Source organism: Heloderma suspectum, chromosome 3 (assembly GCF_057233095.1).
Source record: "Heloderma suspectum isolate Gila_16-S chromosome 3, 16-S_ref, whole genome shotgun sequence".
Classification (NCBI taxonomy): Eukaryota; Metazoa; Chordata; class Lepidosauria; order Squamata; family Helodermatidae; genus Heloderma; species Heloderma suspectum.
Genome location: NC_139460.1, coordinates 128,032,530 through 128,056,657, shown reverse-complemented (window position 1 = coordinate 128,056,657; position 24,128 = coordinate 128,032,530). Strand labels below are relative to the sequence as shown.

Here is a 24,128-nt window from a genome sequence, read left to right as displayed (position 1 = left end):
AAGATGACTAATTTTTATCTGTGCTGCAGAATATGACAGTCAAGTCATTTGAAAAAACAAGCTTTGTGCCACATTGAATTGCACTATGTATATCACACTGTTTATTTCTCAAGGAAGAAAGACTAAAGTTCTAAGCATTCGATATAATAACCTATTGAGAAGCTTGTATTAAAAGATAATTTGATCACTAGACACAGAACAAATTTAGTGAAGTGAGAATATGAAATTATGCAATTTTATGTTTGTATTAACTACTACTCTTAATACAAAAGTGTCTTAAAATACAAAGAATGCCTTCAAAACCAAACTACTTCCTATTTGGTAGAAGCTTTTGATAATCTTTAAATAGCACTAAATAGAAGAATTGGGGGAAAATAGCCCAGAAGGAAGAAGTTTATATTCATCTGAGCCACTGTAGTATTGAAAACTGGGCAACTTGGTAGGTAAATTTGAACACTTTGGCTCATTATGAAAACCAAAGTTATTGAATTTTGGTTTTAATCGGATTTTCTTTTAAACTTTCCTGAACTTTCTACATTATGCTTTATTATGTTTTTATATTGCATAATTTTAAGCTTAATTTTGCGAACTGCTCAGAAACCTTCAGCTACTGAAGCTACAAAGATGTAGTAGTTAATAAACAAACAATAGCCTAACTTGGGGGGGGGGGCAACTTCAGAGGATCTGGGGGCCAATTCCACCCCTACCCCCCAGAACCCACCATAAGCTATACCCCCTGCCATTGCATTTGGTGATTCATTATATTTCTATACTGCCCCATAGCCAAAGCTCTCTGGGCAGTTCACAAAAACTAATTGCGATGGCAATAAAGTTACTTTTTCACTTTAAAACAAGGCACAAATGTGCATTAAAATAAGGTGTGTGCACTCCCTGAGCACCTTGTTTTAAAGTGAAAAAGTGCCTTTTTGCTGCTGTACCAGCACAATTCAGCAGCAACCACTTGGGGTGGGGGGACAGGAGCCACAAAAAAGATCAGGAGTACTACATTTAGCCCCTGACCTAAATGAAGTGTTGTGCCTGATTTAAAAAATATGGATGAGAAACACTGTGTAGTAGATGTAGTCATAGCATTTAAGTGCTTCCTTTTACGTGCTATTTTTTATACAGATGTATAATCATTTGAAAGAACTCTTTCGCCCACAATGGAGAAGCAGGTAAAGGATCCTTATGCCCCTGTCATCTATTTTTAATTTCATGAAACATGGAATAGAATGCTCTACCAGAGCAGGAATTGGAGCAGCATTTTTTCCAGTATTAATAGATAGCAGGCCAACATTGGAACATCTTTTGATTTCTCAGGTATCCAAATACTTCCATGCCTAAACTGAGGGGAAAACACCAAAAGTTACCTTCTGCAGTGCTGAAGGCCACTCCTTGCTCATCATACCTCAGGGGTTCAGTTGACTGCTTTTTGGATAGTACGGGTAATTGTTCACGAAATTTTAGCACAAACTCTTCTTCGATGCCACAGCATGGCAATGCTACTAATCTTTCTAGCAGTTGAATACACCGTGAATACTGTAGACAATAAAAATTCATTAAGGGGTGGGGGTGCAAGTGTAATTGCATTTGCCAACAACTTCTATTTTTACATGCTTGATCTTTTTGATTCTGCTCTTATTGATAACTTTGACAGGATGACACTTCTGCATTTGCATGCTGCTTTCAAAACAACATGCAGATGTATCATTTTCCATGCAAATAAAGATACCTAATCCTTTTTCCCCCTTAGCAACAAATGAATCCATAATTCAAAAATATAATCAAACTTTTTGTAAGACAGGATTACCACATTAGGATGAAGTTCATCTTAATTTTCAAAGAAATATTTAGTGGGCCTCGAAACATTATTCAATTCTTTGATGAAAAGTGGCAAGAGGTAAGCTTACCAACTCATTTCCAAAGAAGTTGATGCATTACATTTAAATGGGAATAATTTTATTTTCCTAAACTCCACTTGTTAGGTGATTATATTTCATAATACATACAGGAAATGTGTATCTATGCCATTGGCTGTTCATGTGAGAGTTACTTTAATGTTTATGATTTTCTTTAAAAACCAAACAATCAAGCTTTTTAAAAATTCAAGAGATACTTGACTTAAAGGGCAACCTCTTGAAATAAATTATCCTTTGCTACTGTATACTTCTCTTCCTACATCTTGAACATGTGATTAGAAAGTAAAATGCCTCACTGATAATACATGGTCTTATTACCAAGGCTTATTTGAAGGCCTTGTGGGCCCCCTGGCAACAAGGAATTAAAGTGGTTGTAGGTATAAAATATTTTCACACAACGGCAAACATTTCTGTGTCAATGGAAATTCACACTGCAAGTTGGGGAAATGGAGAGAGAACAGACCTTAAACATTTATTTAGCGCCCAAAACAACATAAGAGTTTGTATGCACGCACACACATGCAGGCATCAATAAAGAATAGAATAAATAGGATGGGAGAGAATCAGTTGGCAGGAGAGATGAGGCAATGACAATTCAGGGAAAGCTTTGGGAAAGCTACTTGCACTCTACTTGTTGTTGTAAATAATCGCAGATATATCATCACTATCTAGAGTGCTGCACGTTTCTTTAGTGCCTTATAGATGGGCAGCATTTGGGAGCATTTATTATTTTGTTTCTGCAGTGGATCCTGGCTATTCTGTTTTTCTTAACAGACAAACTTTTGTTTAAGAGAAAGGGTTTTGTTATGGAATTTATTTTGTTCTTCCAGAGACTAAACTACTAAATTACTAAATTGCTACTGGCTACTACAGACCCGGCTTCTCAGACTAAGTGGCCTATCAAGTCTCATCCTCAAGGTGGGTGTTTCCATGGAGTTGCCTCCCTTACCGCAAATCTCTTGGGAGTGCCTCATGACTGTGTGTTGCCCCTCCCTTTTCATCTGATGTCTAACTCTTGGGTCTCTTATTCCTACCACCTCCACCTCCTCCTCCTCCTCAGGAGCCTGCAATCCCACAGCTTCAGGGAAAGGCCTGGCCTGACTCTCATCCAACCGATTAGACTGTAGCTGGGCCCTCTCTATCACTGTTATTCTCACCAGGTCCTCACTCCTGCAACCTTGATGCCTCGACAACTCCTTCCACCTCCCCTCCTTATCTGACTCAAAATCAGTTTCCATGTCTTCTTGGGGCATGTCTGCAAAGCTGCTGGGCCCAATCCCTAAAGCCTGTATGCTAAAGCGGAAGAGGGAGGCACACTACAGGCAACGCATCCACACGTGCACAACAACCCATCGGGCCACTGTGTGAAGGGAGGTTTTCTGTGATGGGGGTGTTAGTGTTCATTCAAACATACAATTTTATACTCCATTGCCTCAAGTGATATAGCCCGAGAACAGCTTTACCACTGGATTCAGCTGAATGTACGAAGTATTCCACAATTTTGGTGAACAAGTTGTCCAACCGTTACTGAACTCATTTGTACAGGAATCAATAAAGTTATTCCATAATATGTGTGTGTGTGTGTGCGCATCTGATAAATTTGAGAACATGAATAATCCCTGTCTCCAAGGAGAACTTTTTTCAGAATCCTTAAAAAAAACAACCAGTAACTGTTCCGTTAGGATACAGGGTTCATTAAATAAAGGAGATTAATTACTCACATCTTGATCTGACAGTTTTTCCACTAACATTTCTTCCAATTCCTCTTTAATCAGCCATCTGCTGCCAATCAGGTTGCTGTTTAAAATATCACATATATTCTCTTTTTAACTAATCATGCAATTAGAGTTAGATTGCAAAGGACCACACATACAGTCATACTTCATTTGGAAATATACTTTTCTTTTTGCTTTGAAAAAGTGCAAGTTAGAGTTTCAAACTTAAGTATTCTAAAAAGTAAAGAGCAGTAGTTCCAACTGGATAGTTTACTACATTAACTAATAACTCTAAAACTGTTATAGTTAAAAGGCCAGGCATCAATTTATTTTAAAGGCTAATTTTCTGCAGGATTTTCACATATATGTAAAACATTTGTACCACAGTGAAATTTGATACACAAGGTTCAAAGACAACAGCACACAAAACAAATGGCTGCAAACACAGAAAGAAATATTCACACTTTATCTTCCCTTAAAACTTCCCCTCAATCTAGTGGTAAATTCAGTGTTTGAAGCACTAAAGTAGAAATGGCATATCAAATCCTACTGGGTTCTAACACCTTATCTAAATCTACTCTGACCCAAGACAGACCAGCCACCAGCCTAGGTGCATCAAATTTAGCAGTGGTAAGACACAGTAGGGTGTAGCATAGAATTGGATTCGACACATTTTTAAAACAAAGACAAAAATATTTTAATGACTTGTCACATACTACAGGAAAAAGTAACTAGTCATTCTCTGTGCCTGTTTCACAGGTCTTGTATATCACTGAACACAGCGCAGTGGAATGATGAGAGTCCCCTGGATTTGGCGCTGTTCCTTCATTCATCATCTTGTTTCTCTGTACTTTGTTTTGCCTCGCCACAATTTAGGCCAAGGGAGGTCAACTTCAAGCCCATGAGCTTAATCTGACCTACGCTGGGGCCCAATCCAGTCCACCAAGGGTTGAGCATCTGCTGCGGGCTCCACCTCCTGCTCTCCAAGCCCCGCCCCCTGAGGGCAAGCAGCACAAAGGGGAATCTCTTTGTTATTCCCAATCAGAGATAAGCTAAGGATTCCCCTGCACCACTTCCCCACACCCCAACCAGGGTACAAGCAGTACAGGAAGGAGCAGCCCAACTTCAGGACATTTACTTTCATTCTGTTCCTTCACATGCATCCTCTGCCTCAATGACTTTCTTTGCTTTCTACTCATCCTTTTGTCCTCAACCCACTTCCAAATCTTTTTTTAAAAAAATGTCCCTCCCTTCATGCTAGTCTCCTCTCTCTCTCCCCAATTCATACCTATCAGAAACTCTCATTCTGACTTGGTTTATACTTCATGCCAGGTCCTACAATATTCTGTTCAAAATCTTAACTTTATTCTCAGGGACAAGAACACTGGTCACTTACCGTGAAAAGTCTTCCTAGTTTGCTGTGATGGAGACATCCAGGAATGGCTTAAGTCTCCCCCACCACCCTAGAAAGCCAGGGGTCACATGACCAAGATCTTTCTCTTTGTACCAATGAACTCGACCTTCTCCAATTCCATCCATGACTGAGCTTGAGGGAAACAAAGAAGCCCGGCCCTAAAACTATGATAGGTTGAGACGGAAAGATGGTACCTTTGAACCTTGATAGGGCATGGTACAGCGGATAGTATCAATTGTTATGCAACAAGTACTTATGCACTGTCCTATGTTTTTATTTAGCCACAGGAGAAGGGGAGGATTCAGACAAAGATTCCCTTCTATTTCTCCTGTGAGTCTATCTTTATCCTCTTGCTATTGCATTATCTGGTCAGAGCTCCAAAATGACTGTATGGTTGAATCTGCTAAGAAGCCTGTCCACTAGATCAGACAAGGATAATGCCAGGGGCTGCAGTGACTGGTTGAAGCAGCTAGAAGCCACTGGATTAGGTTGGGCAGTCACAATAGAAGGTACTGGTGCAGTCACAATAGAGACCAGAACGCTGTGCAGGGCAGAAAATGCCTCTTTTTGGAAAAAAATCAGAGAAGGAATCAATATTGTCTTCCCTGCCAAGCATGCAATGTTTCCACTCCTCCTCCTCCTCTTTTGTTACCCCCAAATGCTCCTTATATGACCTGGTGTGAAGAGCTTTGTTGAGGCAGTCCATTAACTGTCCTGAGGGTCCCTTCAGGGTCCAAAGAATGAGTCTACAGGTGTGTCAAAGTTCCAATGGACCCAAGGGCCAGCATATGTAAACTTGCAAGATGACTCCTCCCTGGCTAATGTGTTGGGCATGGCGGCAGCAGAGCCAGAAGAGCTCTAGGTTTACATTGGCTGCTTAGTATTCTTTGTGATTGAGATATAAGAATATAAGAACCATGCTGCATCAGACCAAGGGTCCATCTAGTCCAGCATTCTGTTCACACAGTGGCCAACCAGCTGTCAACCAGGAACCCGCAAGCAGGGCATGAGCGCAAGACCACCTTCCCCTTTGATCCCTTTGTCTTTACTTTGCAGGGTTAGAGGCAATCTTTTTCCTGTTGGTGCCATGGATTGAGCAGCAGAGAGGAAGGGAAGACTGGAAAATGTGAGGAGAATGAAGCAGGAGAGGATCTGAAAAGTGTACGGTGTTTTTTGTGTGTTTGTTTTAACAGAAAGGAAAAATCGCACGTAGGAAGCACAAGAGGCTATAGGAAAAGTACAAACAGTAGCTTAGAATAAATGTAAAGAGAAAAGAGGTAACAAGGAACTAGCTGTGTCCTGGATGAAAGGTAGGGACAAACTGGGTGAGGAGCCCAAGTTCACTAGTATTGAGGCAGAGACTTGGTCATGTGATCCCTGCCTTTCCTGGGTGGTGGGGAGACTTCACTTGCTGGATGCCTCCTCAAACCAAACTGGTAATTTTCACATTGCTTCTCTAGTCCTCAGCTTCAAATCTTCCTCTGATTTCAATTTCTCCCTCCCTTCCCAGTCCATTGTGAATCTGACTTATCCATCTCTTAATGATGACTTTGCCTCAACCGGTCTTCCTTACACCTCCACTCTAAGTAATGGCCCATCCTTTGGTACCAATTCAGACTGCTAGTTCTCCTGAAGATGCCCCAGTTCCAATTCTGTTTATTTAGCTCTTCTTGGCTCTAACAAAGACATTGTTTGGAAGATTCTCAATCCAAGCCAAAGAGGCTGGCATACAGCAATGGTGTAATGGCTGTCCTCCATGAGGAAATATCTTCTAAATGTAATAGCAGAGGGGGATCCGTGGAGAATGTCCCATAGAGATGCCATTTTCATTTTCATATCCCTGTGGTGAATGTAACATGTGCTTCAGCTCTTGAAAGGAGGTTAAGGGCCAATCACACTTTCAACACTGCTCTAAATTCCATTCTTTTCCAAGCAAAGCAATTATACTCTTTCCTCTCTAACTGTTACTCACCATCTGTGCTGTCTCTGCTTTACCTTTGACTCACTCCTAAAATCCTTCACTCTGTCGCTCTCTTTCATATCATTGAAGGGCTATCTTCAAAGAGAAGATAAACACAGTCCACCATCTCCCCACTACTCAATATTTTCCTTTCCCCATCTTCCTCCCCAAACTGTTGCTCTTTCAATAACATTTTGCAGTGACCCCATCTCCTCCCATGTCTTTCAGTTCCTTTCTTCCTGTCTTGGCTCATCCCTCCAGCTCATTACTACCTACTCTTAAAACATACTGAAATCTATTTAAACTCTTTCCTGCCTTATCTCCCCCCCTGCCCCACAAGTCATATGATCTATACCCATTGCCTTTATTTTTTGACATCTTCCTCTTCTTCCTACTTCCAAATGTGGAGTCTACCGCCAAACGTCCATATATTTAACTGCTTAGTATAATGTTATCTAGTAACCTTCTCCTACCTCTTTCACTCTTGCTACTCCTTTATCAAATACTGTTATCTTACTTGTTTGCAAGACGATATCTGAATGTTCTTTTGATTGTTTATAAAGATCTTTTTAAAAAGTCAAGTCAGACAGTGCAGCTACTCTAATAATCTCTCATACGAACATCAGTTGCTTTTTTTACCCCAGTAACTGCCTGGCTGAAAATTTGCATACAGCCATTAAAAATGTTATGATTCAAAAACAACTACACTATAGGTTGGATCCAGATGAAACTAGTCACACTTGGTTCTCATTGAAACCAGTGGGATTTAAGTAGTCATGACTTCACTTTCACATTGATTTCAATGGACCTAACTGCAACTAAGTTTGGATCCAACCCACTGTTTTTAACACAAAATAAATGAAATCTTCTAATGAGCCTGCAGGGAAATGGCATCACAAAAGGACAATGTATCTTGAAAATCTTGGATGAAAAATGCATCTGCATCCCTCACCCTCAAACTTGCATTATAATCTCAGAGAGACCACTTACAATTGAGTTTTATTCTCAGGAACTAATCCTTGAGCATACATTTGATCTTGGTGTTCCTGAATGTGCAGCAGCTTACCATACATTTCCTAGAACACAGCGGAAGAGGACATCAGTGAGTTCCAGTTATGAGCTTCTACAGAAAGTTTAATTTGTATTAAAGTGTCTGTTGGAGGATCAAGTGCAGGAGTATGGTACACCAACTCCCAGATCTCTTTTTTCTGATCTGAGATGCAAAGGGGCATAACACATACATAAATCAATTTCAGTTATAGGAAGGAAAATCTTATCAGTTTATCTGTAGTAATAACCAAAACAGAAATGTCTTACTTCAGATAATCTAGGGTCTTTAGCAGTAGCTAAGTACCAACTTTACTCTGTGGTAAACACAACTATTTCATTAAACACAAGAAACCAACATTCATCTTGATATATACAGCCCTAAGCTTTGGCACCATCTTCAGTACATAACTATGATTACAACAGACTATGGCTTGGATCCAAAGTTGGATGAACAGAAGGCTACTCACACAAATGACATTTCCTGTTTCCTCCTCTTGCTATACCGCCTAAAATGGCTCATTGGAGGACTGGGGGACCATCCTGAACAATACAGACTATGATGCAGGGGGGCTGAAGTGGGAAAGGGGGTGTTGCAGTGGGAAAGGGGGGGTTGCAGTGGCACCTGGCCCAAGCAGAGCTCTGTTTGCACAAGGTGCTACTGCCCAATTTTTCCCCATTAGCCTTTTCCAGTGCAGCCCCTTGGAACACATCTTAGGCTTTTGCTGAATTTCCCTACCCTCCAGGAAAGGCATTCTGAGGGACACAGGGAGCTGAACTGAGGAGGAGATGGGGAAGTTGCATTATGTGAGTGGCTACAGTTCACAAAAACTCTGGATCCAAGCCATTTTAGCCAAAATATAAACAACAAGATTGTTTATCCCAGTGCAACCGGCTCCTAAAAGGCAGCTCCAAAGTGAATCTGAAATCTAAATTTGAGGGTGGGTACAATAGTTGCAATGCATAGCCACTTTGTGGGCATTGGCTGAAAGGTAATATGCAGATGTGCGGTAAATCATACTACATTTATTACTCTCAGTAGAAATACCAATATTTATTTTCCTTTGCTGTGGAGTAGAGCTAAAACTTCAAAACTCCTCGATGTGTCTCCTGCATAAGAAGTTATTACTATTAATACTTGATGCTTTATTTATTAAAGTTTTATTGTGAAGGTTTGAGGATCTGCAAGATTTCCTTCCCTTGTTAACATTTATGCTGTAGCTGCAGACTTCTGACATTGGTAGGGGTTTGGACTAGATGACCTTTGAGATCCCTTCCATCTCTGTTTCTATAGTCAGTAAATCTCTGATTCACTCTGCCCCTACCTCCATGTATTAGGAGGGCTGTCCACTTCTTTAATTTTTTTTTTAAGTATAGCATGTACATTCATTCAATACTCCCCCCCCCCAATTTAAACCCCCCATTATCAGTATAAAAAATGAAGAACTACTCCAAATAGGGAGTGGAAAGCAGCTCCATTATGTTACAGGAACCCAGCCAATCAGTGCCATGTGCAGCTGGCTTTGACTGCAAACAGGAAGCTGGGTCCCCCTTGAGCTCAAGCATTAAAACAAAAATGTACATCTGAACAAGAGGTGGCATACTTGCAAGGTATACTTTCACAGGGGGCTTATTGCTCAAATTATGTATATACCTTATATCTCCCAGGCACTAGAATCTCACCCCTCACCCAGCAACAACAACAACAACAATTATTTCAGCACTGGGCCAAAAGGTGGCCAATCAATGTTTTATAACAGGGCAAGAGACTGAACTGGTGAATAGCCAATCAGGAAGGTTTATGCTAATAAAAGACTTTCATTCATGATGATAACAGGGGCATATTTTTCTTGGCTAGTAAGAAATGTATTTACTACTTCAGAGATTCCAGAAAAGATTGAATTTCTCTTAGAATCTTTTCTGGGGACCAGAAATCTAGGCAGTTCAGGACTACGCAGGGGCTGGGCGGGCTGGGCTGGGGTGTGACAGAAGTGAGAGGTCTTGCTGTTTCCATAGCAAAGATATCCACATAGCATTGCTAACACAATGGAGCATTACCCTTTTTAAAATGAAAGCTAGTCAAACTGTAGCAATTATGGCAAATGTAGTCACATTCAACTCTATTTCTCTCTGTTCTCTTCTATTTAAAAAACTAATAACAAGCTATGAAAACTTCATTCAAGTTTCAGAGGAAAGATTACAGCTTGCTGTGTTCTATTATTCTTGCAAGATCCTTCTTTCTTGAGACTGGCCATGATGTAAGATAGCACTAGAAGAAAAGGAAGATGTTGCTTCACTTGTGCTAGCTGGATTTATAGTAGGTTCAAAAAGCTACAGAGGACAGGACTGCAAGGCCATTTACTCCTTGATGGTTCTAAATGGAGAATTATTTGTTCCCCACTTGCAACCGTGCAGCGAGCCAAATGTTATCTGCACTTGGGATCTATTTTGTAGTTTTCTTATAGCTTTTTGTTGTTGTTGAGGTCAAAGCCTTTCGATTCTGTGCAACTTTCAAATGTGTTTTGGAGGTTCTTTATTTTATTTATGAAATTTATATCCCAGTAAACTGGCAAATGCCCTTGGAGTGGTTTATAATTATAAAGATTCCTTTTCTTGCCAAAGATTCCTTTTCTTTTCAGACTTACCATGCCTGAACATTTTAAAGTTTCTCTCTGCACACAAGAGCAGGAAACTTAAAAAAAAAATTAAAAGCCCAATTCTGTACCAGGCGTTACATCCTATGAATTGTCTACATTGAACGCTATTGATCACATGCAAGTCAGTCTGAACAATGGTGGTAATCCATTCTCCTGGCCTTATTTTAATGCTGTGTGCATTTGACTATATAATAATAACCCACAAAACTATAGTATATAGTGCTTCATAGGAGGGAACTTTTCATTTCACTTTCATTTCACTTTTGCTAAACATCTATCTTACTGTTCTCAAATAAATTCTATGTAAACAAAATACAAACCACAGGTAATTTGAAGAGTTTTTAATCTACTGAGAGGGTACATTGTCATATGGGGAATTTTTACTTACTTCTTCCTTTCAGATCTTATTTCCTCCATTTCTCAAAAACATTTTGACTGTTCTTAAATTGTATTAATGTGTATAGCTATAAAGGAAGGCATGTGCAAAATTATTTGCAGGACAGCAGATCAACTGACAGGATAATGATACATGCTATCTTGCAAAGGTATAACAAAGGTATAAGAATCTGAAAAGCATGTCACCTGGCAAATGTTCACATCTGAAATATTTCAGAAAGAAATTCTTCCTTCTTGAAAATGAATAGATGAACATTTTACTAACTGATTCCAAAGGCAACAGCTAAAGTCATAAATATACATACCTATATCCCTTACAAACATAGCTATTATGCAGTAGATTTTATAAGATACTTGGAGCCATATATATATTGTCATAAAACAGGAGAACTGCATCCTTGATCTTGTCAATTAACAAGACAGACAGTTTTAAACAATGCTGTACTGTTGCTGAATAATAAGTGAAGAGCACAATCTTTAAAACACTCAAGAAAACCAGAGTAGGGTATCAACCTCAGTACATTTTTGATATAGTTTTCACGCCACTAGGCTCAAGTGCTGGGAAGGGGCGTGGGGGAAGGCAAAATAGGTGAAAGATTCTATACACAACCATTATCTAAGTTTGTCAGACATCAGATTCTATGCTTTACTTTTTTTTCTCTTTTTTTTACTTGGAAAGAACATGTTTGTATTTTGTTTAAGGGCGTAAGCTAAGTAAATTAGTGTATAATGTCTCTTTTCAAAAGTGTGAAAAGATCTAATATGGATCCACTAATATGATGTAAGCGATAAAAACTTCTAAGTTTGCAGTTGCATCACAAATTAAAGCCTTCTGGCTGAAACTGCTTATGTCCCAAACCAAACTGTTTTCAACAAACAGAGAACAAAGATGAAAACAGAAATTTAAAGAAAGCTGAAGTTGTAATAAGCCTCAGCATGAAAGCCACATATGAAATGAATTATGGATGGTGGAGGCCCTAAAAGAAGCCTGGAATTATAGATTAGAGTTACCTATAAAAATGGCACAGAATAACTGCCTCAATTGGAAAAAATAACTGAGATATGCTGGTAAAGAGAATGCTGATAAGACACATATATGCAACATTTCTTTTATCTACATTTCTGATATTTTGTTACAAGTTATAAAAGACTGCAAGATGCAGTCAATTAATGTGCAATTATTTTATGTTTACCTTTTTAAGTGACAGTTTTGTACTTAACAAGTATATATCTGATTTCTGTTAGCCTAAGAATTTTATCTTAAAACACTGTAGACATGGTCACATACCTTTAGTGAAAGATATGAGAAATCCTGTGTAATGAAAAGATTTCTCATTCTTTTTAAATGAAGGTATTTCTAAATGCCCTGACACTACTTAAGTAAACTTACAAATATTCTGTAACTACATTTCTGTTTGTCAAAAGGATTTTATGTCAAGGAAGGTTTAATCAAGTGGTGAGGGAAGACTACTCTTTGAAAAGGCTGTGTCTCAAGAAGATCTTACATACCTTTTTCCAAAGACAAGCAATACCTAAAAAACTAAAGTTGTGCTCCTTGTAATTTTTAATTTCTTCATTATGATGGAATGCAACAAAACATCTTGCCCTTGGGTTGCTCTGTTTCAGCCAAAACAAATGCAAATGGCCTGTCAGATGACAGCTGCTTGATAAGGCTCCTCTACAAGACCTGCATGCTTTACTTTTTGCCGTGAAACTTGGGATGAAAGGCAGAAGGCAGGAAGAGAATTAATGTAGCATACAGTCTAAAGGCAATGCTACAACCGTGATTAAGTAGAAAAGCTAAAAGGCACAGATTTTCCACAGCCTCTCTGCGTGCAACCCATCCGTGTAACAAGTTGACAGGCCTAGCGCGTCAGCTCCATCATCCTCTCCGACAGCTAAAACGCAGCACTGCATCCCTTTTCAGAGAAAATTTGCGTCTGCACCATGAAGCGTTGTACATTATTTCTTAGCACTGCAGGGGGCTCAAGTCCATATGGAACCTTCACAAATATTACCACAGATCAAACCAGCGGCGTTTCGAGGCAGATTTGACATACCTATTTAAATGAACAGTAGGGGTCCTCAGGCTGCCTCAGGCTGTGCAGGAGAGAAAACCTCTCTGCAAAGCCTACACTGCAGCTCCATTACTCAGCAAAGACACACTCTACATTTATCATTCATTTCATTTCTGCCAGGGCAAGAAGCTCATTTGCCCAAGGTCAAGAAAAAGAAAAAATAATTCCTCTCTTCTCCCTCTAAAGAAATAAATGTACCTGACAAGTGGGGATTTTGTCCTTTGGGTGTGTAAAGTACAAACACACACAAGATAATTCTAAAAAGCACAGTAAAGCCATACTTTTTTTTAATAGAGGAAGTCATCTAAATGCTACAACCTTTTCTCAGTAGTAGATAACAAGGGAAACAGAAATTGACAGCATCATCATACTGAAAAGTTATCTCTACCAAAAAAAAGGCATTTTGTTTTCCATAACTGAACATCAGTACATATTCAGTCTACCAAAAAGTAAATGAATCAAGGTCTACAAATGATGCATTTTGTTCAAATACTATGAATACATTGCTTCTGCAGTAAGTTCAATGATTCTTTAGTAGTTTTTAAGTATAGTTACCAGAAAGTACAGTATAGGCTCCCCTAAGAATTGCCTTGCTGGATTAACTGAAGTTTCAGCCAATCCAGAAATACATCACCAACAGTGGCCATCCAAAAAGTATACTGCTTCTGAATATGGACGTGTGATGCTTAGCTATTATAGGTAGCAGGCATGGAGAGATCTTTCCTTCAAAAATCCCTGCACCTCACTCCACAGTGTTGGACAGTACTTGCAGACTTTTTCTGACCACCTATTTCTTTAATTGCTACCATTTTTTGCACAAGCCATGAACATTAGACATTAGTGCATTACTTACATCTTCGCACTTAGCGTCATTTTCTTGCCCACTGGGGAAGGGTGGTGGTGCTTGCACTTGTCTGCTAACCTCACAAATGGCTATTCTTTTTTAAAACTCCCAGAAAAAATAGACAATTGCAGATCCTTCTCACCATACTGAAGCAGTAGAATTGCACAAAAGTAAAGCTACATTTTACAGCTTGGCAGAAGAAAGAAAAAAGATGGAACGTACGCTCACCTGTGATGTGATCACCAAATGTCTTACTTAAGTGAAAACAGCAAAGGCAGCAGAGGAAAAGCAAGGGAGGACAAGCTAGGGACTAACACAGTGACCAAGCATGGGGTTAATGGAGACTTCTACCACACAAATGTTTAAGTCATATTACAGTTGAGTGGACAGAGGCCTGGTAGTAGCTCTCATGCTCTTTCCTGATTGGTAATGCCACTGAGTCAGTGTCAGAGTGGATTCAGACAACTGAAAGCTACACAATTCCTCTGCAGCATGGAGAGGCTGTTATCTGTAGTCTCTGAGTAAAGCTAGTGTGACCATTCCTCTGCAGCCAATCCAAAATCTGGAGATGGAAATGTATGGCTCAACTCCATTATCACAGTGGCTACAAAAGCCACAAAGTAAGCTTCCAAAGCAAGCTGTTCATGGCTATCTGTCAAACTGGATCCTTTTTTCCCTCTAAGAAAAGGGTAAAAAGAAGCACACCACACTTTTCCTGCTCCTCACTCTGTTTAGAATTCTCATCCAGCAAAAGAATATCTGTGGTTGACTTTTAAAAAAGAAAGAATAGGGGACTCTTATCCTCAGCTCCACATTCTGCTTTAATTATCCTTTCTGTGTGTGCGCGTGCATCCGCACGTGCTTTAATCTCCCCCCTCCTCCAGTTTCTGCATGCTCTCTGAATTTTTCCTTTCGTTTTACAAATTCTTAGTGTTCTCCTTGTGGAGTCCATTGCATAAGTCCCATATTTTAAACAAAACGATCCAAACTCTGGAGAAACCTATGCCAATACTCAGACTGATAAAGGGTAGGTTAGCTGTCAGCCAGACATAGCACCAGGTGTGGCAAACAGGGCAGAACCCTTCAAACCCAACCCTTCCTCTGCCTTCCCTGATGAGCAGAAATGAATAAAAGGAAACACTGTATAATAAAAGAAATAGAACAAGTTGCTTTTGCTTCCTGACTGCACTCCAAATTTCAAGTCTTTGCTTTGCTTTTTTTTTTTTTTAATATAGGAGTACTGCGCATGTGCTTTGAGTGCATACGCACAGAAGATTCTCAACCGTTCTAGGAAGAAGAACATCAAGAGGAAACGCTCTGCCTGATGGCCATAAGTGGCAACAAAGCACCCCCCCCCCCCCGAGCACTGAAAGTACAAAAAATGAGGCATCAGGAAATGTACTCAGTAGTCCTGTGTAGGCCTGGCTGGCTTTGGAATGTGCCTGCACAGATCACAACAGCTGCTGGAAGCTTCCTTTTCCAGTAGTGTCTTTGAATTTCCACCACACTGGAGAGAGCACAGAGCAGCAGCAGAGGAGTGGATTTCAGATGCTCAGAACCTAGAGCCCATGCTTACTCCTGAGTAATCCAGTCCTTGTTACTTCTGAGAAGAAATTTGTAAGACAGATTTTTGTACTGTGCTGCTTCTTACGGTTACTTCTGAGGAGGTATGGACGGGGTGGCTGTGGGGATACACAAAACTTGCTGGCCATGCTTAATCCTAAATAATCAAGACCTTCTTACTTGTGGGTGAACATGTATCGGCTGGACTTTTTTGTATTGTGCTGTTTCTGTCTTCTCAGGAGGTATGGAGAGAGGTGGCTGTGGGAAAGAGGTGGATTTTGGATGCTGTTCTCTGCAGCTCTGAGAACGTTTTTATTATTATTATTATCATCATCTCAGTGTCCCCTTTTGGATCCCACTGGATCGAAAGACTGCTTTTTGTATTGTTGTTCTGAGATTATTAATATTATTATTAATAATATTAACAACACGCAAAGGGGTGAATTGTATGGATAGTTCCAGAAATTTCTATGGGCTCCAAAGACTGCTTTTCTCTGTGGCTCTGAGGATGATATCATCATCGGTTGTGTAGCCCCCCCTCCCCCACTTTGCATTCATGACCTTAAAAGCTCATGTGCCTCAGATCCCACTTTCTGTGGTATGGCTGGCTGCTGCTTTTGTTGACCCTGCCCTACACCCCACCAGCAACAGTGCACAGCACTGACCAGCAAACTTGCTGTATGCCTGAACTTCAAACTATTAAATTTATATGTTTTAAAGTTTTAAATCTGCTTCATACATTATAAATATAGGGTCTTCCATAACAAGTCTCAAGAAGCACCTTCTGCAACTTTTCTTTCCTTGAAGAATGCTGTACATTTTAAATGGAATTATGAAGGGGGTTCTGCTGAAATTTATCATAGCCTGAAATTCTTTAATAGCCAGTTCTGTTTAATAATTATGGAGACAAATCCAAACTTAAATGGAAAATAAGGTATTCATTTCTTAATTTGGTTAATAATTTTCTCTAAGGAATATTATGACTTAAGTATACATATTATACCATGAGTGATTTTATTTTGCTCCGTTAGAAAAAAAATTACTAGATCACTTACATGCATTAAAGAATAATATGACTGTTTGCCAGTGTAAAAAAGAAAGTGAAATGGGCGGCCATCTTCACTCCACTGGATTGCTAAAGGAAACAAACAAAAGGTAATTACAGAAGTCTAAAAAAACCCTATAGCTCACACCACCTGCCTTAAATAGGACTAATTACCCCAGGGTATTCTCTGAAGGCTTTTTAAAAAAAACTTTAACAAAACATTCAGAAACTGGAACCACAATCTCAACTGGTAATTTATCCCACTGTTTAACCATCCCACGGTTATGATCCTGTCTGATATATGACTTGAGTTTCTTGTTCCTCACTTTAAGCTTATTATCTCTCACCCTGGTTTTAGCGGGCACAGAAACTAAGTAGTAATCACTTACATAAATATTTAGCATATTAAAAAAACATCTACTACCTCAGTTTTATCATCTGCTTTCAGCTAAAGATGCTTATTTCTATAACACATCCCAATACTAACCATATTTAGTCAGAAGCCAGTCCCAGTGATTTAAATGGGGCTTGCTGCCAAGTATATATTACAACCTTAAACTGGCACAATGCATATATACACACAGAATTATAGTAGCGAACATAAAAGAAAAACCAAGAAGATTGTACTGGTATGAGAAATGGAGATCCAGAGAAGTTCTAGATCAGCAGTCCTCAACCTTTTTGACGCCAGGGACTGGTCCAATTTTTCCATGGACTGGGTTTCTTTCCCCCCTGCTGGTGGACTTCCGGCCGCTGGGTCAGTAATCAGCTACGTAAAGATTTACGTAGCCTATTACTTGTAGAACAGGGATGCAAATGGCGTCCGCATAGCAAACGCCATTTGCATCCCAACAGCTGGAAGTCCGCCAGCGGCCGGAGCTGGCCAGCAGCTCCGTGGACTTGCTGTGGAGTGGAGCCAGCTGGCGAGGATTCCGGGGGGACGGATCGCCTCCCCCCCGCCCCCCGTGGACCCAAGGTGAGGGGGTTTCGCACACCCCTGCGGCCCAGTTGCTGACAGTCCACGGACCGGGACCGGTCTGCGGCCTGGGGGTTGGGGACCCCTGTTCTAGATAAACCAGCAGTATAGGGCTCTATGCCAATGTTTTGTAGCTAACTTTTTAAAAAAACATATAGACTCAGTTTGCACAACATGCTGGGCTCTTAGGGAGTTGTTTAATCCACGATGAGCCATGGTGCATGCCAGGTGACATTTTGAATATGCAACCCCAATTGGGGTGATTGGGAGATTACTGTGTCATGTGAACCCAGCCACCATAGATTATTTGAGGGTTAAACAACCTTTGTGGAAACACTTGGTTTGTAATAAGGTTATACAAGGGTTAACCCTCAAATAACCCACACTGGCGGGGTTCACATGACAGCAACCCCCCCATCTGGGGTTGTATATTCAAAATGTTGCCTGGCACATGCCATGGCTCATCATAGGTTAAACAACCCCCGATGAGCCCAGTATGTTGTGAGAATTGGGCCACAGTGCTGGATCGGGATTAAGGGCAAAACCCACTGTTGCATGAGTGGCTTTCCACTTGCACAATGGGACTTTTCCTATCTTTCCTCCCTCCTGCAGCCCCCCCCCCCCGCACCTACTCAAAATTTGCTCTGGAGGGTTCCCCAACCCATGCTGATGGTATCCAATTAACCCAGTGGGACAAGTTAATTGGATACCATCCAATGTCATTTGAACTTACTTCTCATGAACTCAATGGGACAAGCTAGGCATGACTTAAAATCCATTGAGATTAACCTAACCCCTCAAACTAAGTTTGTAGAATTTTTTTTTAAATGAGATGGCAGTAGGTTTTAATAACCATTTGAAAAGTGGTAATGCCAATGTTTCAATATTATTTTTTTTATTTTGACCAGTAATCTTTATAGTATTTGGTCCATGCTAAGTAAAAAGCACAGGAAGATAAACGGAACAGCAAAATAAAAATAAAAGGAGTGACAAACATACTGGCTGGGATCCAAAGAACCACACAATTGTATCACATACCCATGGGAGCCTTTGGCTTATGTTTCTTGGAATGTATCCCCAATCCCAATGACACACAGCAAGCCACTTTTGAAACTGAGATTTTCCAAAGCAATCTGTGATATGGCATGGACAAGTGGAAAAAAAAAATCCCAGTGGGCATGTCCAAAACTTTGGGGGCACATATATAGCTGTTTGGATCCCAGCCTTTGTGTAGATAAACACAAACAAATCACTTTAATGTATTACATATCTGCACTTACCTCTTTGCTTTGGAAATATTTCATAAGGATGCTGTTTAAAAATAGAGCAAAAAAAGTTAGCTTTATAGATGCAAAGTCTATCTTTATATCTACAGCAGTGAATTACTTTCTTACCTTCATTATAGGTCTGGCCCTTTTGTCAAACAGACCAGAGGGAAAGAGATATGCAATAGCTTTCTGAAAAGAGAAAAAGCAGACTTTGTTAAAAGAAGTAATAATAATGATCACATCATATATTAAAACCCTAATCCCAGGAAATCTATGATCGGAAACTAGCCAAACTAGTGTTTCTAGAATGGGACAGATCAGCAAAGTTCCCTTCCACAAACTCCTCTGACTTGTTCTGTTCCAGATATGCTAGTTTGGGCTAATTCCAGTTGCTATAGCAAGTGCTAATTCTCCTGTTGCACTAGTGTTTATTCCCACTAGCACAATGACACCATTGGATACTGCCCATGAGATCTCACAAGCCTGAGGTCTACTAACAGAAGCTAGGTGCAAAGTAATGACCGGGGCGGGAGGGCTGACATACACTTAGGAGCAGGGCCTCTGAGCACATGCTCAGTCGAGGAATTTGTATTCACTTACAGAACGAAGCTCATAGTCCTTTAACAGAAAAAAATAACTCCTAATTCCACCACCCCAAAGCTCTCTTTGTTTCAAGAGCATAATTAAAGAGGGGCTAAATCCATTTTTGCTCTTGTTACTGTTCAACAAGTGGGAGTAAGAAATCCTGTCAATCTGCTGCAAACCATCCAGAGAGCTACCAGTAGATCACAATCTGTCTTCTGTTAGCTACATAATTCTGTTATAATTCTGGTAACATTGGAAGTCAAAGCTAGTTCACACATTACCCTCCTAATGAGAGAACATATTTACCTGAATCCCCTTTCTGATTTGGAATGCTGCAGAAGGGAACAGATTCCCTTTCACCAAGAGTAGGGAGTGAACAGAGAAGGAGGAGCCCAGAGGACTGGCTTATCTTGCCTTGATCTATATTTCCAGAGAAATCACCATATTTGACATGAACAATTTTCTCTAAAGCTTGATCATGTGATTTCTAACCAGTGAATATAACTGCCACTGAAATGCCCTTACTGGATGCTGTCATCTTCTAGTCCTGAGTTACCACCACCCTGGAAAGCATCAATTTAAGCTCCACTTTTATTCACTGCCAGAACAATGGCATTATCAATAAAGCCTGCTTCCAAGACCATATTAACCCAACAATGAAAGGTAAGCAGGAAGGTTGAACCAGAAAAGAAATACAAAGAATAATTTCAAACAGTGGGTATAAAGCATCTTTCATAGAAAATATAACCCTGATGTGTTTTGAGCTAAGTTACTTATTAAGGAAAAGAAAATTGGCAGTGTTCTCCCCACCAAGTGGAAGTGCATTCCAGGTGTCCATGGAGCTCTTCAGGTTTCAGCCAATGTTTTCTATTACAATTGAACAAAAACTCATCATTTACAAAAAAACCCACCATAGCTCTATTGTGTAGTATAATAGTTTGGACACCATCTGTGGAAACTGAGACAGTGTTCTGTATGGCAACAGGCAAGGATGCCTTCAAATGAGCAGCTTCTCTTAAATTGATGAAAAACATCACAAAAGGATCATTAGGCAGTTTTCCCCACAAATGTATGCAAGGTTTCAAGAAGTAACAGTGTTAGATTATTCTAGTTGTTTAGGGGAGCAAGGGACAGATTGAAGCTTATTGAGACACACAAACTGAGACACACAAGTCCAACTGATTTCTGTGGGATGGACACTCTAAATAAATAGCCCCAACTCAAGTATGCGGAACCTCTGATGTACAAATATTTTTCCACTCAGTTCAAGGCTGTGGATACTGTCACATATACATTTCAGCTACTCCAATGCTGTAGTGAAGACAGTCATGATAGCTCTAAGTTCCATGTGAGCAAGTACATGGAGAGCTCTGGTTGGTCTGAATGTCTTTAGGATTGCAGTATTAGGAAGGTACCCAGCATGACATGTTTAAATTATCATTTGCTACATCTCTTGTTAGTTATTTTAAAATGATCTAATACAGCATCTCTGTGATACAGCATAGTACAGATATTATGTAAAATTATGTAAAATTCATTAAGATCCTGAACCTTGAACTGTTGTCAAGAAATAACTAGCATAAGCAAAATTTTGTCCACAATGACAAAGTCTCAAGTCTGCAGTTAATATTTCTCTTTCTGAAGAATTGTGTTGCATTGCTGGTTTCATTAACACAAGACTATTACGCACTGATATTATTTTCTGTGGATACAGATTGGTTTGTCAATGCTGTCAACCCACTTAATATGCATGGAGTGTATAAAGATCTCACCTATTACTTTATTAATACCCTATTGGCATTCCAAACAGAAATTCTGAGAATTCAGCAGCAAACAAAAAGGATTAACATGATTTTATGGAATGGTATTTTGATTCTCTTAGTGACTTGATGAATTCCCATTTGTTAGTCAATGGGGATATTGTACATACACAGAGTAGGTGAACATCCATTTGTGAACAAATGGGGATTAATTATAATGACAATAGAAAAACCCACTGCGAGCCAACGGATATTAAACACTATATAAAATAACACATCAAAAGAATATATTATGGAATACTGGGACCAACTGTGTACACTTATTAAGTAGTCTTTCTATACTAGCTTCTGCTTGGTGATTCAAACAATAATCTCAGCTGTGAAAGCAAAAAGTCTGACTGCAACATATCCATAATTAAAGCAATAGACTATTGTCTGAGTACATGCTAAAGAGGTAGAATACAAGACTAAGGCAGCAATAGAAACAACTACAAGTATTCAGCCTAAATTAAGACTTTGCCAGACCTTGTTTCCTTTTTGGTGGATAGTTAAGGGATCCATTTGGTGACTCCCAGAAAATCTGAACTGTAATTAAACGGATAAAATGGACTCACTTAAGCATGCACTTTGAACAAGAAACTTCCAAAGGAATTTCTATAAAAAGACTGACAATAGCAAAGCTTTTTATTGCTAGATGGAGGCTTCAAATCATACTCTGAGATGTGGCATAATAAACAATGTGAACACAAAAGAATGTGTTCAGACCAGGTACCAGGTTCATGTAGACTGGTAACAAGGAAAGATCCATGGCTGTTGGTGCTGCTTATCCCCCCTCTCACAGGGGCTGTTTGCACACAAACATTTGGTTCTCCTGTGGACAACTAACTAGAGATGAGATTACCGTGCAATGCCAGCATAAGAAACGTTGCTGTAGCCCAGGAGCGCAGAACCTCTTTCAGCCCAAGGGCCAAATTCCATTTCGGATTAAGTTCACGGGGCCGTGGCCAAAAATACAAGCATATTTTAACTTGAAGCTCTTATTGTAAGGAACTAAGCTTTAGGAGAGGCATTTCAATCTTTTATAATGAGGAAAAAACTGTACTCCACATAATGGAGTTTCACTGACCTGCCCCGTTCCAGAAATTAGCGTTTCTGCTGGTTACAGGGCTTGCCCCCAGAAGTACTAGATATCCATTATGCAAGTGGTGTGTGTTGGTTGGTCAACAGAATCGGTGGGACTGGCCCTGCACAGAATGAAAGCAGCGGTGGGCCCTGTGCACAGATGGGCAACATTAGATACTGCCCCTGCAAGAACAGGATTGAAGCTAGCAGCCAGGCAGGTGCATGACAACAAAAACGCTAACCATAGAGAACAGTGGCTAGAGCAGGACAGCATCCTTCAGAAAGATGCTCTAGCTGCTACACCGTATGGTCAGCCTTCTGAGCTTGTGCATCTGCCTGCCTGCCACTCTGTCTTGTTGTTCTTGCAAAAGCAGCAGCAGCTGGATCACAGCGGGCCAGAGGTGCTCAAGGCAGAAGTGAAGTCAGGGGGAGGGGAGGGAAAAAAAGGAGAGAGAGAATATGGAATGGATGGGTAGATGTGAGTATATAGATAGGTGTCTGTGTGTGCGTGAGACACACACACACACACGACAGGAGGGAAAGAGACTGGAGAGAGAGAGAGAGAGAGAGAGTGTGTGTGTGTGTGTGTGTGTGATCACCACCCCACACTGTTTCTCTCCTGAGAGTGTTTGGGGTGGCTCTGGCCCCACCTAGTGCCAACATGTGGGCTCCAAGAAAATGCAGCCCTCAACAGAAAAAAGGTTGCCAACTCCGGACCTATATATACGGTTAGGGAGGCTCAATGTATATCCAAAGTTGATCATTCACGTTTGATTCATATGCTACCATCACAACATTGTGGCTCTGTTTTGATCAATCCAAGTATTCTTGATTTGCCTGTTTCTTCTTTGGATAAAGGTGCAAGCAAAAGCAGTTTCTCTCTGGTCTGAAGGGGAAGGTAGATTATAGAATTCAATGCAAATATATCACAGCTGTTAACATGACAATTATTCTTTAGTTAATATGTACTTGTCTAATTTGTAGATATGATTTGTTTTATTAAAAATCTGATCTTTCATAATTATTCTTTATATACCAACTTAACACTGGGGAGGACAGCTGCTTATGCTAAACTGAATACTCAATAGAAATTTATCCTCAAAAATAGACCCCTTGCATGACAAATCAAAAATAAGAGCTTAAAAGGCAGTCTCACAGATGGACTGAAGCTCCTGCAAGGGAGGGAGGAGGGAGTGCAAGATACGTTGTCATATATTTAGGACCCAAAGTACACTGGACTTTATACATCAACAGTGAAATATTCATTCTGATCCATCCATTAAGAATAACCTTAATGAGGACTTCGGCACACTTTTAAAAACCCATGTGGACTTATAATCACAGATTTAAATGGCCCATGAAGCAATCTAATATAAGCAAGAACTGCAAACTAACACTTCACATGAAAAGAAAATACTTTGGCTTCAAGGTGTTTCAAGATTAATACATATAACTCCTATTCAAACACAAACTAGTATGATGTTCTTCTTCTAGATGATATCACATAACTGAATCTCAGATTCTTGTGTATTCTTAATATATCGTTTCACTGACTTTTATAAACTGCCTCGGTAGTATAATTTGTCCTGAAAGATGGTTTAAAAATCCATTAAATAATAATAACAATAAATATATAAAAGTTTTGTTCTCTTCTAAAATTCAGGTTTAGAAGTTAGGCTTCATGACAACAACTCCAACTCCCTTCAAAATCAACCTATTTTATATTTTGGCAATAAAAACTGTAATAAACACTCAGCATTGCAACAAACAAAATGACAT

At 39.8% G+C, this 24,128-nt stretch overlaps 1 protein-coding gene across 4 annotated transcripts in view; it reads right to left on the bottom strand.

The window, feature by feature from the left end:
* MRPS9 (mitochondrial ribosomal protein S9) overlaps positions 1 to 24,128 on the bottom strand; it is a 51,298-nt gene that overhangs the window by 5,718 nt on the left and 21,452 nt on the right. For 2 of the 4 annotated variants that reach the window (XM_084844465.1, XM_084844463.1), the window contains exons 3-9: positions 19,009 to 19,071; positions 18,895 to 18,925; positions 16,649 to 16,728; positions 15,774 to 15,851; positions 7,999 to 8,084; positions 3,641 to 3,716; positions 1,371 to 1,539 (exon numbers count right to left, since the gene is read on the bottom strand). In XM_084844465.1, coding sequence (XP_084700591.1) covers positions 1,371 to 1,539; positions 3,641 to 3,716; positions 7,999 to 8,084; positions 15,774 to 15,851; positions 16,649 to 16,728; positions 18,895 to 18,925; positions 19,009 to 19,071 — 583 coding nt within the window. The remainder of the gene's footprint in view (positions 1 to 1,370; positions 1,540 to 3,640; positions 3,717 to 7,998; positions 8,085 to 15,773; positions 15,852 to 16,648; positions 16,729 to 18,894; positions 18,926 to 19,008; positions 19,072 to 24,128) is intronic. The other 2 variants (XM_084844466.1, XM_084844464.1) reach the window with 1 other exon arrangement.